This window comes from Phyllostomus hastatus, unplaced genomic scaffold (assembly GCF_019186645.2).
Source record: "Phyllostomus hastatus isolate PE091 unplaced genomic scaffold, TTU_PhHast_1.1 phas_scaffold_78, whole genome shotgun sequence".
Classification (NCBI taxonomy): domain Eukaryota; kingdom Metazoa; phylum Chordata; class Mammalia; order Chiroptera; family Phyllostomidae; genus Phyllostomus; species Phyllostomus hastatus.
In genome coordinates, this window is record NW_025334041.1 from 38,521,327 (window position 1) to 38,547,308 (window position 25,982).

Genomic DNA, 25,982 nt, shown 5'->3' on the forward strand with positions numbered 1-25,982 from the left:
TCCCTCTCAGCTGGTAGGCCTCCCTCAGTTCCTGGCGCCATCAGCTGTGTCACCGGGACCTCTGCTAAAGCCAGGTGATGGTTTGCCCTTCTAAAGCTTCAGGGTTACAAAACCACATGCTTCTCCCTCCTCAATGGTTGCAAGGAGTGGGGGTCACCACTCTGCCAAAGCTGAGTGGCAGTTCTCTGCTAAAGACGTGGGGTTCTCCCCTCAATGGCTGCCACATCTGGGTTTAAATCCCTGAGCCAGTCTTCCTCTGCAGCCCCATTTCTGACTCCTCCTACAATTGGCCCCACATGCCAGAACTCATATCCTTCCAGCTTTACTGGACTGCCATCCTGAGTCTGGGCAGGTGTGGCCCCATGTCATGGAGCCAATCATTTTCAAGTTCCCATGCAGGCGCTGTAACTTAGAAGGCCTGCCCCCCAGTTACGTATTGGTGGGGAAATTACTCCCATTCCCCTGGCTCAGAGCTTGGCCACAGCATTTAGCATATCTAAGCGACCAGCCAAAGGCTATAGGTATGTTAAATGACCATGCCATGGATTAGCTGCAAAGCTGTTGCTGTACAAAACAGCCCTGCAATGTTCTTGCTCCGTGGGCACCTTCCCCCACTCACACCTGTGGTGGAAGGAGTGAAGACATCTTAAAATCTCCTGGACACCTTGAGTTCTGGATCCCATTTCAAATGCTCATTTGGGGTCTCCCCTCTTGGTTGCACCCTGTAACAGTATCACAAAATGCAACTGTATTTGGAGGTAGGGCTTTTTGAGGTGATTACGTTCAAATGAGCCTGTTAGTGTGGGCCCTAATCCAAGCGGACTGGTGTCCTTGTTAAGAGAGGAAATTCTGTCACACAAAAAGTCATCGGGGATGTGCAGCCACAAAGGAAATACCATTTGAGCACACATAAAGCAGCCATTTGCAAGCTAAGGAAAGAGGCTTCAAAAAAAACCAATCCTGCTGACACCTTGATCTTGGACTTCCAACCTTAAGAACAAAATACATTTACAATAGCTAGGTGCTGGAAGCAACCTAGATGCCCATCAGTAAATGAATGGATCAAAAAACTATGGTACATTTACACAATGGAATTCTATGCAGCAGAAAGAAAGAAGGAGCTCCTACCCTTTGCAACAGCATGGATAGAGCTGGAAAGCATTATGCTAAGCAAATCAAGCCAGGCAATGAAAGACAAATACCATATGATCTCACCTTTAACAGGAACCTAAACAACAAAACAAAGAAACAAGCAACATATAACCAAAGACACTGAAATAGGGGACAGATTGACAGTGACCAGAGGGGAGAGAAGAGGGAATTTCAGGGAAGAATGGGAAGGGTTTACAGGAACAAATTTAAAGGACACATGGACAAAAGCTAGGGGGAGGGTGGTAATGGGAGGGAAGTGGGGAGGGTTGGGTGGGTGAGCTAGAATGGGAGTAAAAGGGAGAAAACTGTACTTGAACAATGATTAAAATAAAATTAAAAAAATACATTGCTGTTGTTTAAGCTGCCCAGTCTTGTGGTGACGTGATGACAGGCGTAGCAAACTAACACAGTCCCCATGTTAAAATTAAAACTATATGAATATTGAAAGATTCCTCAAGGGATCTGATACCCAGAAGATTAAGAATCTGCATTAAGGAAGGAAGTAGTTCTTCAATAGTTGTCTTTGGATCAGGCTCACGTAATTCTCACAGAGTAGATATCTGGAATCCACCTGCATAACAACCTTTGAAGATGAGTGTAGGTACACAAAACCTTCTAACAATTTTCCTGAGCTGTTTTTTCCTGTGTGGAATGAAAACCAAGAGATAGCAGCTTCCCACTCTAATGTGATTCCCCTTTAAAGTGGAGGAAATTGAATCGCCTACTTATTCTCCTTTATTGTTTTGGCCTAATTGTACCTTCAGGCCTTTCATACTGGAAAGACTGGCTTTTATGGAGGAAATGACCTGTGAAAACTGTATAAGGGTATGAGACTTGAAGAATGACGAGGCTTTATGGACTGCATCTTAGGGCACTAAATAAACTAGTGTGGCTATTGAAGCTCCAGGGTGCCATCCAGCAAGGATGTAGCCATGCAGATGATGAAACTGAATCACTTGCTTGCCCTCAAGGGTAAATCCTCATTTTGTGAGGCCTGAAGTGTATATGATTTGGTGGACCTCTTCAGGAAATATAATTAATCCAAACTTATAAATTTCAAAGTTGCTAAGGTCCCTCCCAGAGTCATGAAAGAGAAGGTGCCAGTAAGGGGTCCTGAGGCTTAAGCTTTGAGACTATAAAATAAGCTATAAAATATTTATAATGTAATGGAGAAAAGATATATAAATGTCACATACAGCTAAATGTCATATACCTATATATGTCAAATATATATGTATTTCACAGATAGCATGTAACTCAAGGTCCAAATAAAATGCTAAGAAAGTACGAAAAGCTGGGAGTTGGGGTTTCCTGGAGGAGATGTAATTTAAGTGGGAATTTGAGTAATAGTTGGGTTCTTATTCAGACATATTAGTAGTGGTAATAGAGTGAGTAGGGGGAGGAAGGACAGACATTCTGGGGCCTTTTGAAATGATGAGTAACATCCTTGGCTGAGGTAAATAGGTAAAGTGAGGGCATGTGGGCAGGAACAGGGTACGAGTGAGAGTTAAAGATGGAAATGTGGCTGCAAACAAATCCTGAAGGATAATGACTGCTGTGCTGTTGAAACTAATCTTCTAGGCAGTGCAGCAACCATCGGGAGACTCTGAATATGTGCAGAACATAATTAGAATTGTAGCTTAGTGCGATCAGTTTAGCAGCAGCGTGTTATATATAAAAGAAAGGAAGAGAACAGAGCCAGGAAGCCAGGTAACAGAATTTACAGCAGGTCCATTTCTCTTAGCAGACTATGCTCTTCCTGCTACATCACGTTATTGAGAACCAGGTTATTGCTTTGGTGTGAACTTCATGTCTCCCAAATTGGCCTTTGTTATGAGGTGTTTCTTTCCTTTTGGTTCTTTTTCGCTTTACATGACTGCAGTTTACCTCAGTAATCATTAAGAAACCAGTGGAGCCATTAGATGTTGGTTATACTGGTGGACAAAATTACTGACTAGTAGAGAAAACTGTATTCCCCTTGTTTGCTTATGACAAAGGTTGAGAGCCCAGGATGTTCTATTGGGTTGGCCAAAAAGTCCATTACATTTTTTCCATAAAATAAAAGACACACTTTTCATTTTCACCAATAAATTTATTAATTTGGATATTTTGAGTATGTCAGCTCTTTCTCACTCTTGGCTTCTAGTGGGTAGAGACCAGAAGTGCTGCTAAGTATCTTCCAATGCATAAGACAGCCCCACAGCAAAGAATTATTTGGCCAAAATATCAGTAGTACCAAGAAACTGCACAAACCATTTCTGACATGTTTGATCAGTCACAGCACCTTCTCCATACCCTGTAAAAATCTTTTCTTGTTTGCATTTCAGTTGCATTTTTACCTTTTTTGAAATAATAAAGCATTATATGCTACACATGTTGCATATTTTCTTCCATCTTCAATTTTAAAATAGATGTACAAAAATTTCACCAATTTTGATATTTTTTAACCATACACTGATATGACAGTTGTCACAATACAATCTAACAAAATTGTTTCAAATGAAGTTAAATACAACTAAGCAGTCCTAGAATCATTGTACAGAATAAAACGTAATGGATTTTTGACTGACTCGATAGTATTCAACCCTGGGAAGGAGATTAGCTTATCTGTATTCTGTCTATATAGCCCTTTGTAACCTGTGCACATTTGACACATTTGACAATTACTAAGACTTTCTAAAAGCAAATCAAAATTATTAACTAGTTTGAGGCCTATGATTTTTTTTATTCCACAAGGAAAGTAGAAGTGAATGTTTGTTTAGTAGAGCTATATTTTATGGGACTTTGTAGAATATTCCATATTTAATAATGAACTCATTAAAACAAATTTTCACCCAACTTTTTCTGTTTCTAAACTTCAGCTTTTTCCTTACAATTATTCTCAGCATATTATTTTAACCTATAATTACACTACTTAATTTGGATATCTGTAGATAAAGTTCTGTTAAACACATGTTTGTAATAATATTTATACTTTCTCATTTATTGAACTTGATTACATCAATGTTAAAAATATTATATTTTAGAGTTTAATTTTTATTGAGTGGGAGAAAGGCATTAAACTATAAATTGCATATAAATAGCAGATGATATTTCATATTAATGATAGCAATTGAGTAAATTTCATCCATTAAAAAGGGCATGTGCCAGGCCAATGATATTTGTGTAGTAATAATATTGTTTTAATTCATATGCTTTGGGGTATAAGCATTTCAAGTACAAATAGTGTTTATAATCCAAAAAATTATAATTCTGGAATATTAACTACTTGAATAATGACAGTCATTATATTAAGTATAAAAGCATAAACACTAAAAGGATAATATGTATCAAGTTAAAGACTACCACTTATAAACCATTAGGATTCTTAATGTGTTATATTTAAAATACATTCTTTGCAAGCAACACTCTGTGGCAGATGATGAAAACTGTCTGACACATTTCGAGCTTGCCATAACAGCAAAGTCTAACCTATTCAGGTGCTCTCTCTTCTACAGGACAAGCCCTTATATAGACTTAGACAGTGTAAAAAAATAAAATAAAATCTATTCTCTCCATTTTAGTGGTACTTATATAAGGACAAAATATATATATATATATATATATATATATATATATATATGGACACTGGTACTGTAAACTCATATGTAAAATGTAGAGAAAAAATAAAATATAAACACATGTTTTTATTAGAATAATAGAATTAGGAAGAGAATATTAGATGAATTATAATAGTGTCTTGGTCACTTAAATGTATTACATGAAAAGAAACTTACATTAACTGAATGATTATATTATATTATTTTATTTTATTTGCTCAGTCTACTGCTCTATCCAGCCTAATTTTATTATTTTAAATATAAAGAAAAATCATCTTCCTTTTGACAGTAAAGTTATTGCTTTTTTATTTGTTTGTTCTTGCTCTACTAAATCTCTGTATGTCACAACTACATGTAACAATAAGTTGTTAAATTGTTCATCCTGGTATAATTATGAGTCTCAATAGAGAGTCCAGAAAAAAATTGCTTTGTAATTTAATTTAATTTGTATTTTATTTTATTTTATCTTCCTCCATAGAGATATGCAAGAATAGAAAATGGCCTTTTAATATGCATTTAGACAATTAAATTATTTTGGAGGAATATTCTAATGAAATGTGTATTTTGCTTTTTGCACCTTTTTGGTGCAAAGTTTTTGGAAATATAATTACACCCTGTTGCTTAATTGCCTTTAAAAAGGCAGTGTTCTGCACAATGTTTTGTGCAGAACAAATATGTTAATTTTATGGGTTTCGTTGATGTTAAACACTGGAGCAGATCCAAAAGACATCCTGACTGCCAAAAAAAGAAAAGAAAATCATTTTCCTTACTATCTTTCCTTACTAACATTTGTACATAATGGCTTTAAAATAACTTTCCATTTCCAATGAGGCCTTTCTCTAATTTTTTTCTCAGCTGAGTAAATATTTGAATGCAATCCTGAGCCTATTAAATTTTGTTTTAAACAAACCACACTATCCCTGACCAGATAGCTAAGTTGATTAGAGTATTGCTTTGTTACACCAAGGTTGCCAGTTCAATCCTTGGTCAGAACACATATCAGAATCAACCAATGAATAAGTAAGTCAAAGTCTCTCTCCTTTCTCTCTCTTTCTAAAATCAATCAATACATAAAAATTTAAACAAACTAATACCATAACAAAAACAAAAATTTAGTAAATCTAAAATTACGTTGTTCCTTTGGAGACTTCTAAAATGCTTTGGATCTCATGGTGGTGAGTGTTCCTAGTTTAATCTTCTATCTCTCTGTCATCTACCCAAAGTTATTTGGTTAAGATACTTTTGTCTGCCCTCAGAAATCCTAGCAGTGTTTCAAAGCATAGAGTATTATTACAATCCTATAGAATTTTCTTGCTGATTAAACTGGAAATTACTTTTCTCATTCTTTAACACTGATTATAGCATTTTCATGTCAATGGATCTTATTTCTCAAACTTTACTGTAATCTCTTCTAGTGAATAGACTTTTTAAAGAATGTGATAAGGATATGTTGATTAATACAGGTTAATCAATAGACATCAAATAAGCAGTGACTGCATTTAAGACATCATGTCAGATGGGCACTGGTAGGGGTACAGAAGTAAGTCGCTGCCTTGCCCTCTGTAACTTAAAGTCTAATAAGAGAGGTAACCTGAAGTATACAAATTATTATAACCTTAGGTGGAGAAAGTAAGAAAAACAATATAGAGAATCAAAGGAGGTAAAAATACTATCTGTGAAAAAACTATCAGGGAAGATTCTGTTGGGAAACACTTTGTAAAATGTGCCTGAAATAATAATTTTGTTATACACAGCACAGCTGTCTTTTGTTAGGTTTGCTGTTAGAAACAACACATTCTGACAATCCTAGAAAAGCCATTTATTTCTTCACCATTATATTACATATTATCCTTCCTTTCTGTCCAGAACTATAAAGCATCTGAGATTTTTTCTCTCCTTCAAGACAAGTTAGCCTGTCATAATTTCACAGATGCTGGGGGAAACATGAGACTACTGAATCAGAGACAAAGGACTTCATTACTCACAACACAGCCTACAGCAGGAGCTTTTTGTTCCCCCCTCAAGTCCCAGAGGGCGTGAGGCCTACCAGCTTAGGTAGTTGCTACACATACAGTGAATATGTGTTACACCTAATTAACCAACTCAAGCTTAGAAACTCCCAATCTTATAAGGGGACTGCTAGCCAATATGTCCAACCTTTGCCCAGAGAGAGACATTTCTTTAATATCCTGGTCAGGAAACAATCTTCCATCTGCCCTGGGAGGAGATTCTAGCTTTATCTTCCAAGGCTGTTTGAAAAGATAGTGTAGAACAAAAGTAGATATGTAGAATGCTGTAGAGAATTATCCTCAAACAGTGTGTCTACATAGTCCTGGAAATAACTATTATGAAGCAGTGATTTAGGAAAATATATGACTATATTTTCAGGTTTGTTTTTGTTGGCCTGGATATTATTTCATCATTGAAAACCTGAAGTCAGTGTATTTTTTCCAAAGAATAGATTGTTATCTACTACAATGAAATTGTGGAAATCCAGTGTAAAATATTATTTTCATAATGATGAAAAATAAGGAAGAAATGATAATATTCTAAGAAAAAAAGAGCCCTGCATTTCATAAGTTGTATATGTTAAGTATATAAAGCATTATTCTGAATTACAGATGAGGTATTCTCTAATTTATTCATATCAATAAATGAATTAGTCATAAAAACCTTTACAATGATATATGATCCTAAAATGAATTTGTATTTTCTTTACACACATGTTTTCTAGCATATCCTTTTGAATAATTTATGTATCCACAGTAAAATCATAATTCCAAAACCAAAATGAATCTCAAATTAGAATAGATTTTAAAATTGTCTGAGAAAATCTACCCCTTCATGCAAGATTTTTTTTCTAAAATAACGGGTCAGTAAAGTTTGTAAATTCTACAGCTTCAGTTCCAGGATCTCTGCTCTATAGTGATTCTCCTCAGGCCAATGCAAGGCTACACCTGAACCTGACACTGTTGTATTTATGTGATATTTTTCCTGAATCATCCATAATCCACTGATGGATTCACTGCTACAAGTAAGAAAATGGATTCTAGGATTTTATGCATGGGATTTCGCTCTTTAGTTGATTTTCTTTTATATTCCTACTTTCTTTTCTTTGTCTTTTTTTCTGTCACAACATAAATATAAAAGCTCACATGTTTTCATTTAAAAGTCTATACACTGCATTAGGAAAGCAAAAGAACACCTAATGCTGAATATTATTAGTAAGAAAGTTGGTGGGTTGGGGGCTACTATACTAATGAGAACATAAAAGTAACATTATGTGCCTGTAATTCAAAGCATAGAGTGTTTCCTCCTATGATAACAAATGTAATCATATAAGGATTACCATAATAAAATGCTACTGTCCCCACTTTTATAAATTCCCAATATTTTTCATGTACCAGGGACTGAATTTGGCTACACAGTGAGTGAAGTAAATGACAAGCCTTTTTTACTTCTTCAGGTTAGGCAGCATGTAAGTGCCTAACCTGATATTTTATGGGGCACAGTTTTTAAAACACTTTAAATCTTGATCATATATGAGATTCAAACACATATATCATATTTCAAAAACTAAAATGCCTACAGGGCAGACACTCTGATGAAAATCAGTGTCTGTCCCATTGAAAGACTTCAGAGTTTCAGCTATAAAGGAATGTTGCCACACAGGAATGCAGGCTTGTTGCCTGTCTTCACGTTTTTCTAGAGAAACAAGAAATGTGGATTTGGATGTAAAAGTTCTTATTTTTGAATGCTGGGCACTAATTAAAAATAATCAAATAGTGTGCTCATAAAATAAAAAATACCTTCAATCAGCAACATCTAATATGTAGTTAGATAGCTATAATGTCCTTCCAGGCTAGCAGAGCCCACGATGGAATGGTGGTAGGTTGGAGGGAGGAGATATCAGAAACATAACAGGAGTCTTTTGGGAACAACAGATCACCATGGAAAAAGAGTCTGGAATCTGAATAGAGGCTACCAGCAGTAAACTTTGACAGTGGGTACTAGGAAGCTATACATGAGCTCTTCTCAATGTAGGCCCTGAGGACTCATAAGCATCCTGAGGAGAAAGGGATAATTTTAGAAATAGTATCTTGAGAGGCCCAGGCTACTCTACTGGGAAATTTCAATTCTTTCACCAAAATGTTGACTTGAGAGTGGAATGTGACTGCATGCAAAAACAAAACAAAACAAAACAAAACAAAACAAAAAACAGGAACCAAACAAATATTGATGTAGCCTGGCTCAAAGCAGCCACATGGGAAGGAGAGGAAAAGAGAACATCTTAGGAGTTCCTTAGGCCAGTGTATGTGGATCCAAGGTACAGGCTTTTGGAGGTAATGAAGAAAAACTATAAGGTGTTCTGCTGAAAGCCAAGATTCTCAAAATAGGATCATCACCTTACTAGCAGAGCCTATGAAAGTGATACATTAGCATTGAGTAGGAACTCCATAGAACTCTGAGACACACAGAAAGGGGGCTGACTGAAGTGCTTCAGTGTAGTAGGATAGGGTGATTAATCCAGCAGGTAACCCTATTAAATATTATTAACTAGGAGGCTTAAGATTTTGGGATACTGGAAACATTTGGGAATTTAGTAATTGTTACAGTTACTTAAATGGATCACACCCCTTGGTTTCCACCCATATATCTACTCTATGTTATGGGGTTGGACAGAGAAATATCTAATTTCGTAAAGAAGCTCCAAAATGGTCCTACTTTCTTGATAAAGTTGTGGTAAGGATTAAGTTAAATCTAAAGTGGTTAGCACAAATTTTAGAAAGCCGGTAATTCCAAGTGTCAGTGAAGATTGCTGGTGGAATATAAAACGTTACCATTCTGGAGAGCAATCTGGCACTACATCCAAACTGAATATATGCTTGCTCAAAGACCCAGGGATTCTGCTTCTGGTTATACATACCAGTGACATTCTTATACAGATGTCAAAAGGACATGTGTAGAGATGCACCATGTGTTTTATGTGATAGAGACTTGGTGACCCTCTGGGTGTCCATCCCTGGGAGAGTAGATAAATAAATGTGTAGGGGGATCCATACCTTGAATATTACAAAGCAATTAGAAACAGCAGACTATATGTGTTCAAAAAACTATGTAGAACAATTTCAAAAACCCAGTTTTAATGAAAAAAATGAGAAAGACTTTACATAAATTTGAAAATACCATTTACATAAATTTTAAAATATGCACAAAAAGCAATAATATACATTTTATAAGAATATGGAAATAAAAAATAGTGCCCAGTAACAATTTACAATAATTGCTCCCTGCAGGGATGCAAGTAAAACATGGAGCAGGAAGGAAGGAAATAAATAAAATAAGAGAAGAATCTTTTAAAGTCAATGATAATAATGAGTCATGAATTGAGTAAACACAAACCTTTGTATAACTGAGCAAACTGGAGTTTGTCCACATGGCACCGTGACACATGACCCAACAATTTGCTTGGAAGGAAACAGGTTTTTATTAACAGGGTTCCAACCTCAGGGGGGTGGAGAGACCTGTTCTCCCATGAAACTCAGCATTTCCTTTGCTCCCTACCAGCCTAAAAGCCAAAACCATGCCCAGAAGTTCCCCATTTCCCTATCCTTAAGCCAGCTGCGCAAGCAGATCCCCATCCCCTCTAGAATGTGCTATTGTGGGTTTCAGAGTCTCCATCCTCTCCCACACCTCTTTCCTTCTGGATCTATTGTACATTGTCCTCAGCCTCCATGTAGTGGTTCAGGGAAACATGTGGCATGTTACACTGGATCATGGTGGAGTCCAGGGAGGCACACAACCCAAGAGAGTGACTTACCATATGTTCTTCAGAGAAGCAGAAGTCTGTAGCTCAAGAGTCTCAGTTCTGCTCTAAGCACCACCCATGAATCCTTGCTTGGTTAGGCAGGTTCCCACATAGCTCCATCAGCTCTCTCCTTACACCCTTTCCTCCTGCGTGCATTGCTGCTACCTTACTACAGACCACATGGCATCTTTCTTCTTAACTACCACAGGCTACATGGCAGGAAAAAACCCTCTCTTTCAGATGTCCCTTATTTTAAATGCTCAGACTGGAACTTCCTACCTGACCTCATATCCAGCCCCACCTATGATGCGCTACTTTTGCCAGTTCCCCTGTATCTTTTTAGTATCTTTTACCTTCTTTCAGCTTCTATCTTTAGTCAGGGCAAGATTCCCCCTTAACACAGGGCATCCACCTCCCCTAGCTATGTCACGAGTCATTATATTCTCTGAAAGTCACGTATACCTTTTGCCTGGGGTGGCAGCACAGCTATTAACTTGCCACTAGTATATAAACTATTTTAAACATTGTATTGTCCACTAACCCCTTCTCTCAATCCAGGTTTGTGGTGGTTTATGCTCTGCTATTTTGGGGGACCTCTGCTCTGTACCCCATTACATTTGCACATGATTGTATCATGTGAAAGAAAGAAAAAGTAAAATAAAGTTCTTACCACATTGTCTGATATATAGTATATGTCTTAATTCTATCACAAGCAAAAAGAGGAACAGAAGCAGTCTAATAAAAGAGAAGAAAAAGAAAATTTCTTTTATTAAGATTACACTTCACAGTCAGAAATTTGTGGCAATAACAAGTATTGAATGATTTCTGCTTATGACCCCAGCAAAGTGCTAGATATAATTGGAGGTAAAACAGAAATACTTATTGCATTCTTCCTCTTCAAGGAAGAAACCAATCAACTTGAAATATAGTGGAAAATATCTGAAATCCAGTGAGAAATTGGTAGAGTTAATGTTTTAAAAAATAAAACCTTCATGAGGTTGAATAGCCTCAGCAATCTTGAGAAAGAAGAACACAGTAGGAGGGATCACAATACCTCATATCAAACTATACTACAAGGTCACTGTAATAAAAACAGTCTGGTGCTGGCATAAGAATAGACACATAGATCAATGGAACAGAATAGAGAGCCCAGAAAGAAGCCCATGCCTCTGGTCAATTAATATTTGACAAAGGGGGCAGAAGTATACAATGGAGTAAAGACAGTCTCTTTTTTTAAAAAAAATTTAATATTTGTTCAAGTAGTTTTCTCCCACTTACTCCCATTCCAGCCCACCCACCCAACCCTCCCCTCTTCCCCCTCATTACCCCCCACCCCTAGTTTTTGTCCATGTGTCCTCCAAATTTGTTCCTGTAAGACAGTCTCTTCAATAAATGGTGCTGGGAGATCTGGAATGGTCCATGCAAAAAAGAAAAAAAAAAGAAAGAAAGAAAGAAAAGAAAAGAAAAGAAAGAAAGAAAGAAACTAGACCACCACCTTACATCATACACCAGAATAAACTCATAATGGATAAAAGACTTACACATAAGCCAAGATACCATAAAAGTCTGAGGGGAAAGCATAGGCAGTAAAATTTCACATATCCCACCCAGCAATATTTTTGCTTATACATCCCCTAGGACAAGGGAAGTAAAGGATAGAATAAACAAATGGGACTACATCAAATTAAAAAGTTTCTGCACAGCTAAAGAAAATATTAGCAAAATGAAAAGGGAACAAATCATATGGGAAAACGCATTTGCCAACAATACCTCAGACAAGGGTTTGATCTCCAAAATGTGTAAAGAACTCATAGGACTCCATGCCAGGAAGAAACAATCCAATTAAAAAATGGGCAAAGGACCTGAGTAGACACTTCCCCCAGAAGGACATACAGAGGACCAAAGACATATGAAAGGATGCTTAACATCACTAGCCATCAGAGAGATGCAAATCAAAACCACCATGAGATACCACTTCACACTGGTCAGAATGGCCATCATTAACAAATGAACAAGCAGCAAGGGCTGGCGAGGACATGGAGAAAAGGAAACCCTAGTGCACTGTTGATGGGAATGCAGACTGGTGCAGCCACTGTGGAAAACGGTATGGAATTTCATCAAAAAACTAAAAATGGAACTGCCTTTTGACACAGCAAGTCCACTGCTGGGATTATACACTAAGAATCCTGAAGCACCAGTCCAAAAGAACCTATGAACCCCTATGTTCGTGGCAGCATCATTCACAATAGGCAAGTGCTAGAGACAGCCTAAGTGTTCATCAGTAAATGAGTGGATCAAAAAACTGTGGTATATTTACATAATGGAATACTATGCAACGGAAAGAAAGAAGGAGCTCCTACCCTTTGCAACAGCATGGATGGAACTGGAGAGTATTATGCTAAGTGAAATAAGCCAGGCAGCGAAAGAAAAATACCATATATGATCTCACCTATTATAGGAACCTAATGAACAAAACAAACAAAGTAGCAAAATAAAACCAGAGACATGGAAACAAGGAAAAAACTGACAGGGACCAGAGGGGAGGCGGGAGGGAGATAAATGAGGAAAGAAGGGGAAGGATGCAGTTAAAGAACAGGTGTAAATGACCCATGGACATGGACAGCAGGTTGGGAATTGACTGTGGGAGTGAGGGGGTGGGTGGGGCAGGGGAAAGCAACACAGGAAAATTGGGACAACTGTAACAGAACAACAATTTTTTAAAAAGTAAAACCTTTATGTGGTGTATTATTAGCTGAAACATAAATAAGCACTTAGAGACATTAATCCCTAAATCTGTTCATGCAGCAAATATTACTGAGTCCAGCACACATCAAGTTCTGTGCTAAGTGGTAAAAATACAAAGGGAGCTCAAGTTGGTGCCCAACTTAAAGGGATAGACAGGTTCAGGAGACAGCCTGGACTGCAGAGGTTTTGTAAAGTGGGTAAAGTACAGAGCAGGGTTGGTTAAAGTGTGTGGCCTCTGAACAGCTGAGACATGAGTTCAAGCTTCAAAAACATTTTTTAAAATAAGGTTTAGCATGAAGTGAAAACTCAGATAGTTGTCTTAATTATGCAAATAATGATGTAAAAAAGATGGTCTTGCTTTATCCTTTCAGAAAATAGAACAAATGAACATGTATTGAATTACAGAAAGAAATGAAATGGTGTTTCAGTGTGGTTTATTTTTATATGCAGTTGCATAACAGTCTATTATCTTTTGTTTCAGATATACTGGCCCAGTACCTCACTAAAAATAGAAGAATGCATAATGAAAGGAAAAGATGCAGTAAGTAGTATTCATTGTAAATTAAGCAAATCATCAAATAGATCTCTCATCAGTCACAAAAGACTGAATCCCTAACTCAATTTGCTTTAAAAATCACATATGTGGTTTATGTCAGGAATAAAAATATATATTCCCTATACTAATGTTTATGTTCTACAATTTGGGAAAAATAATTGTGGGTAATTTTTTAATTTGAGGAAAAGCTAAGCATACTCTGAGATTTTATTTCACTTTGTTTAGTAAATTCAAAATATGCAGAAATAAAAGGAAAAAGCAGAAAAACAATTTGAAAGAAGGCAAAAGCAGTAAACATGCCTCATGTATTCCCCAAATATAAGAGGGTCTTTCCTACTTTGAGATGTGGTGTTCCGTTTCCCCATGGCTCCTCTGCACTGTGTGAGGGGAAAGGTTGTCAGTAGCATTGTCCCTGTAAGAGTTGCCAGCACATCAAACAGGAGTAAAGGAGGGACCTTCACCTGCTGACCAATGACGCCATTACATATCTTTGGAGAAAATCATACATATATCCTTTTGAAAGTAAACTTACCCTGTTTTTCAAGGAGAAAACAAAACCCCTTGTAGAAAACTAATACACATTATACCAGTTCAATTTTCTGTAGCAATTGGGTCTCAGCCAAGGAATGAGTCAAGACATTCTTGCTGGCTTGATCCTCAGCGTGATGCTGACTAATTGAACACACTGTAAGACTATGTCCATATAAGCCTAGCTGAGCCAAAATGTGATCGAATTGGTTCATTCAAGATGTCAGTATTTCACCTGGCTGGCATAGCTCAGTGGATTGAGCGAGGGCTGCGAACCAGTGTCGCAGGTTTGATTCCCAGTCAGGGTACATGCCTGGGTTGCAGGCCATGACCCCCAGCAACCGCATATTGATGTTTCTCTCTCTCTCTTTCTCCCTCCCTTTCCTCTCTAAAAATAAATAAATAAAATCTTTTTTAAAAAGATGTCAATATTTCAAGAGATGAAAAGCAGGTGTTTTTAGCAATATGAGAATAGAACGTTGTCCCCATGCCTGGGAAAAATGGATTATTTCAACTATATGGGTCACCCATAGAATAAAATGCTACACGAGTGGGAAATCAAAGAAATAGTTTTGTGCCCTGGACTATCAGTTTAGTATACCTGAATAATTTATGGTGACATGGTTCTGCTGTTTTTTTATCCTAATACTGTTATATTAGAGACTTTAAAGTCACATTCTGTCCTTCTGAAATATTATATTTACTGATTATTACATTATGGTATATATTAACATCAAAATAATATTTAACATTAAAAGAGTTTAGCATGTCTCTCATAATTTATATGAAGTAGCAATACCTAATTTACCAACAAGGTATTTGCAAGAATTAATTTTAGCCAAATTGGTTTGAAGGAATTTTAAACTTTTTTTCATTTAGCATACTGATCATACAACTTGCCTAGTGACTGATATATTAAAACTTTGTTAAGCATGTAATATATATTAGGTACTGTGTTTAACTGGGGAATACAAATATGTGTAAACTAGAGTTCCTGGGTTAAATGTGGCCTGCCATAAATAAAGTTCCAACATAGTCATGCACATTCATTTGTGTATTGTCTATTGCTGCTTTCACACTATAGCTGAAGAGGTAGGTAGTCACAACCACAGTATAAGTAGTAGAGACCATACCACCCATCAAGCTAAATACATATACTATATGGTCCTTCATGGAAAAAGTTTGCTGATCCGTGGACCATGATCTTATGTAATGGCTATAACATCTTACTTTTATTGGCTAGCTTTCTATCTATTTACATGAAAATTCTCTGTGAATATGTTTTGTGTGAATTTATATTTGAAGATTTGACTTACTTCCCGAAACATTAAAACTCTGTAATGCTCTACAGTCTGCATATGTTTTCTTATGAGTAAAGAGGCTTTTCCTAATTATTAGTTTTCTGACTTTATGCTGATTCATTGTTTATATATACTTTTAAAAAATAACAGCATTGGGAATAACTTAATTACTTAGTAGAACATATTGCCATGTAAATCTTTATGCTTGAATAAATTTCTCAACAGTGCTTTTATATTTCTCAGTTGTATACTGGAATTCTTGAAAATGTTTTACTTGCATTATTAAATGTAATTCCTACATGGCCGCTAACAAGAATGTGTACCAATCACCCAGGTCCCTTCTTCCACTGGTCCTTGTACTCTTTTCACCTGTCTCTCTGGCCACAGGAGACTTAAACATGAGATTTCTGGGGTTAAGAAACACAAAAATAAAAAAAAAGGGCTGAACATTCTACCAACCAATGTCTTCTTTTTTCTGCTTTAGAGTGAATGTGCCAATTTTGTCCGGGTTTTGCATCACTATAATAGGACACATCTTCTCGCCTGTGGCACTGGAGCTTTCGACCCACTTTGTGCCTTCATCAGAGTTGGGTACCATTTGGAGGTAAGACTATTTCACTCCCTGCTGTCAATAAAAGCAATGACTAAAAGAGCTTTGTTTTTAAAGTTAGGTCGTGGCATTTCCTTTGAAGGGAAAGAAAAACAGCATTTGTGAAATACTGATTCAGTTTGCTTACGTCAGAAAAATGTTCTCTCAGGGCCTTTAAAATCTTTGTGAGCTGTAAAATTTGTGAACCAGTTCTTTATGTATTTGTTCAGTGAACAATTTTATTTGCTTAATTTGTCCACTTAAAAATATTTCTTAATATGAAACTGTGTTCTCTATCATGTTATTAAATGAATTTTATTAATATAACCACCAAGATGGAATGAATATATACATGAATTTATATATGCATATATATATAAATAAATTTATTTGAATAAAATTCCTATATTTAGTATTTTATAAAGGACACATAATTACTCCTTAGTCAAGTGAGATAAGAAGGTGGATTTGAATATGGGGAGAGATTGCAAACTTACAAGCTAAGTGTGAATGGGTGAGAACTACACAGCTCTTTCCCCCAGACTCTATCACTAGGTGATACGTTATAATGAGAATGAGTTGCAAGTGAATTCTGCCACAGACATAATGTTTACCAACAAGCAGGTTTACAGATCAGTTATAAAACCTATTTCAACAAATTGATAAACTCTCATTTATTTGAGGCACATTTTCAAGCACCTCCTATCCCAGTTTTACTCTCTGAAACATATTAAACAATATTCTGGTGTCAGAATCTGTTTGCTACCTTTCCTTTAGGAAGAACCCTGCCTTAAGATGGGATACAGATAAAACAGAACCCTACATATTCTCTAGTTCAGCAGCTAGACTCTCTCATTCTTAAATCCCAATTATGAGAGGGCATCTATGACTATGAAATATTTTCAGCCAGCCCATATAAAGAACAACATACTCCTCTAATGAAAAATTATGTATGATGTTCCTTATACTAGTTAACATTCAGGTGCACATGTAGTTAACAATATCTGAAGTATTTAAACTGCCTCTGTAGAGAGCCCTGATTGAAGTACTTTATCTGTTAAGTATCCTTATAGGCTGGGTTTTGATTAGCATATTTTTAAAAAGATTTTATTCATTTATTTCTACAGAGAAGGGAAGGGAGGAAGAAAAAGAAGGAGAGAAACATAGATGTGCAAGAGATGTATCAATTAGTTGTCTCTCTCATGCCCCCAGTCTGGGACCTGGCACCTGGTCTGCAACCCAGGCATGTGCCCGGACTGGGAACCGAACTGATAACCTTTGGGTTCTCAAGACAGCACTCAGTCCACTGAGCCACACCAGCCAGGGCTGATTAGCATATTTTAAATGTTAACTAACCACCCCTAGTAGTAGACTAAAGTTAGTAAGTAGCACGTGCAAACACATCACAGTGTATTTACTGAATTATTTTAAAGAAAAAATACAGCTGCTATAATAGGAGAACTTTCGATGGAGATGTACGAGAAAAGTAGGTCCAGTACAAAGTCAGGATGTTTACATATATACAATGTTATAATATATACATCTGTGGTGCAGATCTACTGGAGACAAATCTCAGTTTTCATTTATCTGAAAATCCCTTTTTTCATCTTTATTTTTGAAGGATATTTTCTCTGTATATAAAATTCTGGCTTGACAGTTTTGTTTTTCTTTAAGCATCTCAAAAATGCTTATGGTCTTATAATCTCTCTCTGATGTAAATTCGGATTCATATATACATATCACAAAGGAGAAGAAAGAGGGAATAAGGAAGGAATATTATTTGAAATAATAGCCAGTTATATATATTTGATAGACTTAAACATTTGGGCATTGTCGCACAGATCATCAAGATTCTGTCAATTTTTATTCAGTCTTTTTCTTCTGCTTTTCAAGTTGGATAAATTCTATTGATTTATTTTCAAGTTTATTAATCCTTTCTTCTTACATCTCTGATAGGCTGCTAAGCCTACCCCATTAATACAGACAGTACAGATATTGTACTTTTCAGTTCTACAACATTTACTTTATATAATTTCTTTTTCCATACTGAACACTCCCCCCAGTTTTTATTCATAATGAAAATATTTTCCTTTAAGCCCTTGAAGATATTTTTAACACCTGTTTTTTTAAATGATGGATTTTAATTTTATCATGTGGGTCAACCTAAAGTAATTTTCTTTGACTGCTTTTTTTCTCTATGAATCATATTTTCTTGATTCTTTACATGGCCAGTAATTTTTATTGTGTACTGAACATCACAGATCATATGCTGTCATTCAGAATCCTGATTCTATTACCTTTGAAGAGGTTGATTTTTATTCTCTCAGGCAGTTTACTCAGCTGGACTCAAACTCTAAGCTCTCTTGCAATGGTCAGCAGCCACAAATCTCTCTCAACTCTCCAGCCACTTCTTTTCATGGTCTGCTTGTATATATGAGTCATGTGTCAGTCAAGGATTTGGGAGAGAATCTATGCACAGATTCCAGGGTACCTCCCTCAGTTTTTAGATATGTCTTCTCACTTTTTACCTGATCTGGTACTTTACATTTCTGTTCTATGACTTTTCAAGCTATAAAGTCTCTAGCTTTCTGTTTCATTGTAGCCTTTCCCATAACATGAACTGGTGGTTTCCTTAAGTTAAAAACTGTTCAGTATTTGTCAGCTCTTAAGTAATCTCCAGTGCCTTCAAATAATTGTTTTTATATAATTTTACATCATTTATCATCATTATCTGTGGGACTGTTACTTCAATACAAACTGCATTGTCATTAAATGAAGTGGAACTCTATGTAATTTACCCTCATACATGTGACATTGAGTATTTTTCTCATGTAATTGTCTAAGCATTAAATATGATTGAAAACATATTTTGAAAAACAATTCTGAATATGACATAAGAGGAACTAGTGGACATGGCAATCAAAACAGTGAGATTTATTCCCCAGACCCCATTTGGAGACTTGATAAAATTTTATCTGAGAGAATGAAAAATTACAAATTATTATAAGCAAGCCAAGTACTTTGATTAAAAAATGTAGGGGCAGGCACACGTGGAACAGGTTTGCAGACATTAGTCTCATTGGTTCAGGAACAGCAGGGTGTAAAGCTAGGACAAATTAATTGGTGGAGGATTTTATTGTTAGACAGTGGCATTTGGTAGTTATTTTATAGATAACATGAAAACTATGAAGGAGTTTGAGCAGAGTATTTGATTAAAGTGACATTAGTAATATTTTGGATCGATTCAAGCAGGGAGACATGAAAGACAGAGAAAAATTAAAGGATCATGAGGATATTTAATAGTGCTGCCCCAACAGCAAAGGACAGGAAGTGTGGAACTGATATGGGCAGCTGCTCAGCAGGGGAGTTTATGAATCTTAATATTTTATTGGATGTTGCTGATGAAAGGATATTTTAAAATTCCATTTTATTTCTTGATTGTGAAGATAAAGAAAAGTCTTTAACAGAATGTGGGAGCTAAGGAGGCAGAGTTGGTTTTTGTGAAAACATAAAACGTGTTCAGTATTTCTCAGTTGTAATTTTTCCCACCTCGTTTTTTTTTATTGTATTTTCCATTACCATTCAGTCCCCTTCCCTTATATCAGTTGTAATTCTTTAACTTCCACATATAGTTATTCTAACTGATCCTGAAGCTAGGAGAGTGTGTTCTCAGAATAGACTAAATATCACAATAGATTGAATTATTGAATCCTAGGGAGTTAATGGTCCCTGAAGGAGCCTGAATGGTCTCCTCTATCCCTGTCTTATTTTTTTTCTTTCCCTTGCTTTTTCTTTCTATCTTTTCCCCTTTCACTTTATCAAATGAAATTGGAAAATGCTATTAGTTAGATGATAGTAGAATATCTAGGGAATATAAGTGTAAACAGACTGAGCAGACAGAGTAGTATAAGGCAAAACAGGTTATTGCAAATTCAGAATCATTGTAAGAGGAAAAAAACATTTAACAATTATATACATCATTAATGCTACAGGGAGGGCAGTTTTGGTAAAGGGAAGAGTAATTACAATGTAGGAGATTAAGAAATGACTGGAAAATGATAGAATAATGGCAGTAAATTACCTATATAATCCAGAAACAGAATTATTAAAGAAAAGAAATATTGGGGAGAACATAAAAATGCATAGGGGTGTTGAAAGGAGGTTTTCTTCACCTAGTAGATACAGAAGCGTAAGTTATTTATCAAAACAAGAGAATATGACCATTTACCTTCTTGGAGTTAAGGAGGGGGCAGATAGGGAGCAGTTTTGTCAGTAAGGGGGTGGGTATTCAATGGAGAGATGTCATTAAAAGTTGGGTTTAAAGGGCTGTTTTTCAGGAGAGAGACCTGAACTAGAAATAGATTTCAGAATAGTGTGTGTGTGTGTGTGTGTGAGAGAGAGAGAGAGACAGAGAGAGAGACAGAGAGAGACAGAGACAGAGAGAAGGGGCTGAGATCGTTAGGTATGATATTATTGCTTAGGAAGAGAATTTGAGTGAAAAGGGAAAGCAGCTGAATATGGAATGCAGAAACACCAATAACTAATGTTTGAAAGGCTGGCAAAGGAAGAAAACCTTGCAAAGGAGATGGATAAGGAGTGATGAGCACAGAAATGAGGGAGTGGTTACTTATGATAGACATCTCAAAGAGGCAAAGTGGCACTGGACCTAGAAAGTCTTTGGAGACACTTATGAGAGTGGTTTCAGTGAAAGAAATGTAAACCATGGTCTTCTGGCATAAAAGATTTCTCTGGAATCACTTTTACCTCTTTCTTCATTTCATTATTTTTAATTTTTTATTGAAGTATATAAATAGTCAGTATGTGACTATCTTTCTAGATCATTTCCACATATGGAATACCCCTGTGCAACAAGCACCCAGATTGAATTATTTCTTTTATTTCTATTTTTATTTGTATTTTTGCTTTTGTTTCCCATAGAGGGCATAAACTCAGGATTTTTTGCCCACATGCCCTTCTAGTTTAATGTTTATTTTCAAAAGGTTTTTTTCATTTCTTTGAAATGCTTATTTCAAAGAAGTTGCTGATTTCCATCACCTCATTTCTGAGTTTTTCAAAATTAGATTTATTTTCTTTTATTTATCATTCTCTTTAGTTTTGCTTCCTTTGAAGTACTACACATTATGGTTGGGTCTCACCCATTCTGTGCCATGTCTTTCAAGAAATTTCATTGTTCTTTTTTTTATAATAACATTGTACAGGATTCAACTGGGATGATATTTTATTGCTCTTTTTATATCAAATTAGTTTTCCTAAACTTTTAGATCAAAGTAGACATCTAGCTTTATATTCTAAAACCCAGCATTCTGCCTTGTTTGGGGAAGTATTTAATATAGAAATTATACACACATGTATGTACATATATATATGCTTTTTATAGTTATGTACATATATACTATTTTTTTCTGACTATGATATCTTTCTCTTTTATCTGGATGTTACATTTTCCTTGAACTTCTTTATCCCTTTCTTGAAACAGCTGCATTCTTCTCTTTCAGTTTTTTCTTGGAAGGGAGGTGAGCATGTTAATTTTGAGGGTTCACAGGGCTTCATCCCTCCCACAGACCCCTTGTCATCGCCCACAGATTAAATCAGCAAAAATCTCTCCCAGGTTCAGCTGTCATTCTAAAGTGACACTACACTATCATTGAGTACTAATTGGTAATTTGATAGTTCCTTTTTTCCTCGGGTTTCACAAAACATGGTTCTTTCTCTCTGTTTTTTTCCCCCCAGAAGATATTTATACTCTGTGTGGTTTATAGCTTGCAGTACTTTTCCCACACTTGCTGCTACTTGGGGACTCATGGAGATTCTTAATAGCTAGTTTTGCTGTAGGCATTGTCAATGAGCTTCCAGTCATGCATTTCTGGTTAATTCATATGTTTTTCTGGGAGAATTTTTAGAGAATAGAATGTATGTATCTGTTACTATCCTCTCAGACATCTTAAGAGTACCTTTTAAATAGTAAAAATGCTATACAAATGTAAAGTACTACTTACAATACTACAAGTTTACGTCTACCTCTAATTTACTCACCTATCAAAGAACATGGAAATTATGTGTTGAATGCAGAAATTTGGATAAAAAAAGCAGTTTCAGGTATAAAATATATATTTCTAGGGAATTGGCAAAGGCCTTGAACTCTTACAAAATTAACATGACTTTGATTATTTAACAGTCCAAGTTTCACTTAGAACACACTGACTTTAGCACAATGATATTGGCATGTCACTATTTGTATTAGTTTTCTATGTTTTGAAACAAATGACCAAGAACAACATGTGTCTATTATTTCATGGCTTCTGTGGGGCAGGAGTCCAGGTGCTGCTTAGCTGACCCCCAGCTCCAGACCTCTCCAGGTACACTGCAATCTCTCTGTCATCTCTCTGGACCTCAGAGTCATATTCTAAATTCTTGTGGTTGTTGAGAGAATTTAGGTGCTGGCAGTTGTAGGATTCAAGTTCCTATTTTCTTAATGGATGTCACCCAGGGGCTGCTCTGGCTTCTTGAGGCTACCTGCAGTTTCTTGCCACATGGTTCCATCACAGCATGACAATAGATTTCTTCAAGGTCAGCAGGAGAATCTGCCTGCCTAGTTTACTGTGAGGGAGTCATTTAACATAATTTAATCAAAAGAATTACTATACTGGAACCATATAAATTGCTAAAATCTAGACAGTGGTTTCTCACCTGATTGTAGGTTCCGCTCATACCCAAAGGGTAGAGATTATACAGGACATTTTCATGGGCCGGAGGAATCCAGAGTGCGATTAGTGTTCTGCCTACCGCGCTATCCTTCACACGTGTTAGGCATGAAAGGGAGATTGTGTTAGTGCAAGTGTTTTAACAGGATGTTTATGGGGGATGTAAGGCTAAGCACAAAGTAAAGGGTAAGAAATGAAGTCATCCTTTTCTAAGTTTGTCCATGGCTCTTCTCTTAAAAGAATCCTGAAGACATGAAGTCATTCTTTTCTAAATTTGTCCATGGCTCTTCTCTTAAAAGAGTCCTGCATTCTTTCTTGCAAGGACCATAAAAATTAAGGTATGTTTGGGCCATCTCCAGAATTAGTCTACCCAAACATGGGAAAATATGATTGTCCTGTGGGCATAAGCTTTTAACTATAAATTATTGCCATGTTTCATTAGTGTAGGGTACATGTTCTCAGTGTATCTTAATTTATGCTGAATAAATTACTCATGCAAATATATTTGGCACCAAAGAAAAGCAATAATTCCCTTTTTTGATTTTCAGTAATGATTTTGACACAAGCTTCTTTTAGTGCAGAAAGCAGCAATTTAGCTATTTAAGTTGGAAGATTATAAGCTTTAAAATCATAAGAATACATATACCAATCCAGTATAAAGTCTCTTAGAAAATATGTTGGAAGCTGTATTCAAATAATGTTCTTACCAAGTTAGTTCATGCACTAGAAATGATGTGTTTTCTAGTTGTCTGCAGTTGTTTGTAGCCACTGAATATTTTGCAGTGCGCTCTAAGAGACGACTGTTTAGAAATACGGTTTTTAGAGTCATATGTTTTATATATTATTTCAGGTAAAAATAATTTTATGTTTAATAAATACTAAAAATACCTTTTTAGGCAATAATACTTTAGTATACAAAATAGAAATATGCATGTTATAAATACATGAATTTTTATCAGATGTATTTTTCTCACAGATAATTAATATTTGTTTCTTTGTAGACTAAACTATACTTTCTACTTAGAGTACAGACTAAAAATGTCATGGGAATAGTCCATAAAACTAATGACAATTTCTAGAGGCTTAAATAGCAGCTCATCAGGGCTTTATGACTGATATTTGTGTTTTGTTTCACACAACTGAGATCAATGTGCCATTCATTTAATATTCTGTGTTTTCCACAAATAAATATTCATATCTTGATACTTTGTTTGTCAACTCTTGCCGCACCCTGCTTCTAAACCCACAAAATTCCAAAGATTTCCGAATTTGTTATTTCAATAGGTTTCTGTTAGGTCCCTGTTTATTTCTATTTGTTTAGCTACAGTTATCTTAAGAGGTAAAAAATGTTAAAGTTAATAATCTTTATACAGTTTTTAAAAAACTAGTGTGGCTGTTATCAATTTCAATAGAATAAATATATGAAAATTTACACTGAGTACTTAGTAATAGTTATACTCTCAGATAATTTTTATATATTACAAATGTTTTTTTAACAAAAATGTGCAGATTATAACTTGCAACCAAGATAGTTTTATAAAAGTATTGGTCACCTGGTTTGAAGGGTAACAAAACTCTGTATTTTTCTAATCCATTTGTGTAAAAATAATATATAGAAATGTTTTATATTTTTGAAATTATAAAACATTTGGCAATTTTTATATTCTCATTTCAAATAAATGATTAAGAGGTAAAATGTATCACCCTATGAAGTCAGGTTTATGTTTGATTTGGCCTCAGTCTGCGAGGTTTTCAGTCTGCAGATCAGGTGTTGTGTATGTATTTTTGACTGAAAAAGTAATGGAAATTATTAGCAATGAAAATAGAAATTACCCTGATGACATTTGTTTTGAAGCAGGGAAGGTGGAGATATTTTATACATTTAAATAAATATTGAAAGTTAAATATGAAAGAGGAACTTATTTAAACTAACATAGTAATGATCAGAAAAAGATAATATATCAGCAGTTCTTTAAAAATAACAAAAACTTGAGTAGATAAAGAACACTTAGGAAACTTTAATTGGACCAATGTTTTTAAAGAAATGATGTCTTGTCCATTGGGCACTCAGCCATTCACCACATTGTTTTTTTATGCATTCTTTACCACAAATCAAAAGGCTTTTTTCAGTGCAGGTGATAGAAAAGGCAGCCTTAAAAGGTGAGCATGACACTCTCTCCAGTATATTGCAGTCTGTCATTTTTGTGGTTTTTAAAATCCCTAAAGTTTTTCAAAAATGCCTCAGAATGAAGGGGTTGTTCCTTCAAGTTGTTCTCTCCTGTCAGTCATAATAGTGGAAGCTGATGACATGATCTGGTGGGAAGGAAAACAGCATTCTTTGTGCTGGTTTTTGTCTCACTGTGGTCATATGGAAACTCTTGGAAAGGCAGAATGTTTGCTGCACTACACGCACAGCTCTCCTTTCCCCTCTCCGTGTGTGTGTGAGGCAGGGAGTGAAAAGCCTTGCTGTCCAGTACCAGGTGTCTGTGAGCAAAGAGAAGGTGAAGAGAGAAACCAGGTGATACAGCGTTGCTAAGCAACTTCCCTGTTGGCCCTGGGGACTGAGGGGCCTGGAGAGGCTTATATTGGGCCAGAACTGTTACTAAAGCAGCAAGTCAGAATCTTAGGGAGCAGTGAGCTGTGCTGTGAGGGCTCGTTTTCTACTTAAAAATATGAACACATGGAAGGAGTCAAAAAATGAAACATGAAAGTGCTCCACTACCAACTTTTGCCCTCTTCTTCCACAGCACTTTTTGTGACTAGTTTGATATTTATGTTTTGAAATGTCTGTGCATGTTTGTATAATAACAAAAATATTCATATTCTACCTGAAGGCCTTATTTTGTTTATTTTTACTCAAAAACAAAACTTCATGGGCATTACTATATATCTGTTAGGGCATAGTAATTCTCTCATTCATTTAAATAGCTGCACAGTATTCTTTAGTAAGAATAAACCATAATGTGATTTATTTGTAACTG

The 25,982-nt window shown here is 35.8% G+C and overlaps 1 protein-coding gene and 1 non-coding gene across 3 annotated transcripts in view; both read left to right on the forward strand.

Moving 5' to 3' along the window:
* Positions 1-25,982, forward strand: part of SEMA3E (semaphorin 3E) — a 244,158-nt gene that overhangs the window by 146,079 nt on the left and 72,097 nt on the right. For both annotated transcript variants that reach the window (XM_045827770.1, XM_045827771.1), the window contains exons 3-4: positions 13,787-13,846; positions 16,175-16,294. In XM_045827770.1, the coding sequence (XP_045683726.1) occupies positions 13,787-13,846; positions 16,175-16,294 (180 nt within the window). The remainder of the gene's footprint in view (positions 1-13,786; positions 13,847-16,174; positions 16,295-25,982) is intronic.
* On the forward strand, positions 4,552-4,677 carry LOC123812269. The gene has a single exon (XR_006784549.1). It is a non-coding gene; the product is annotated as a small nucleolar RNA SNORA28 (small nucleolar RNA).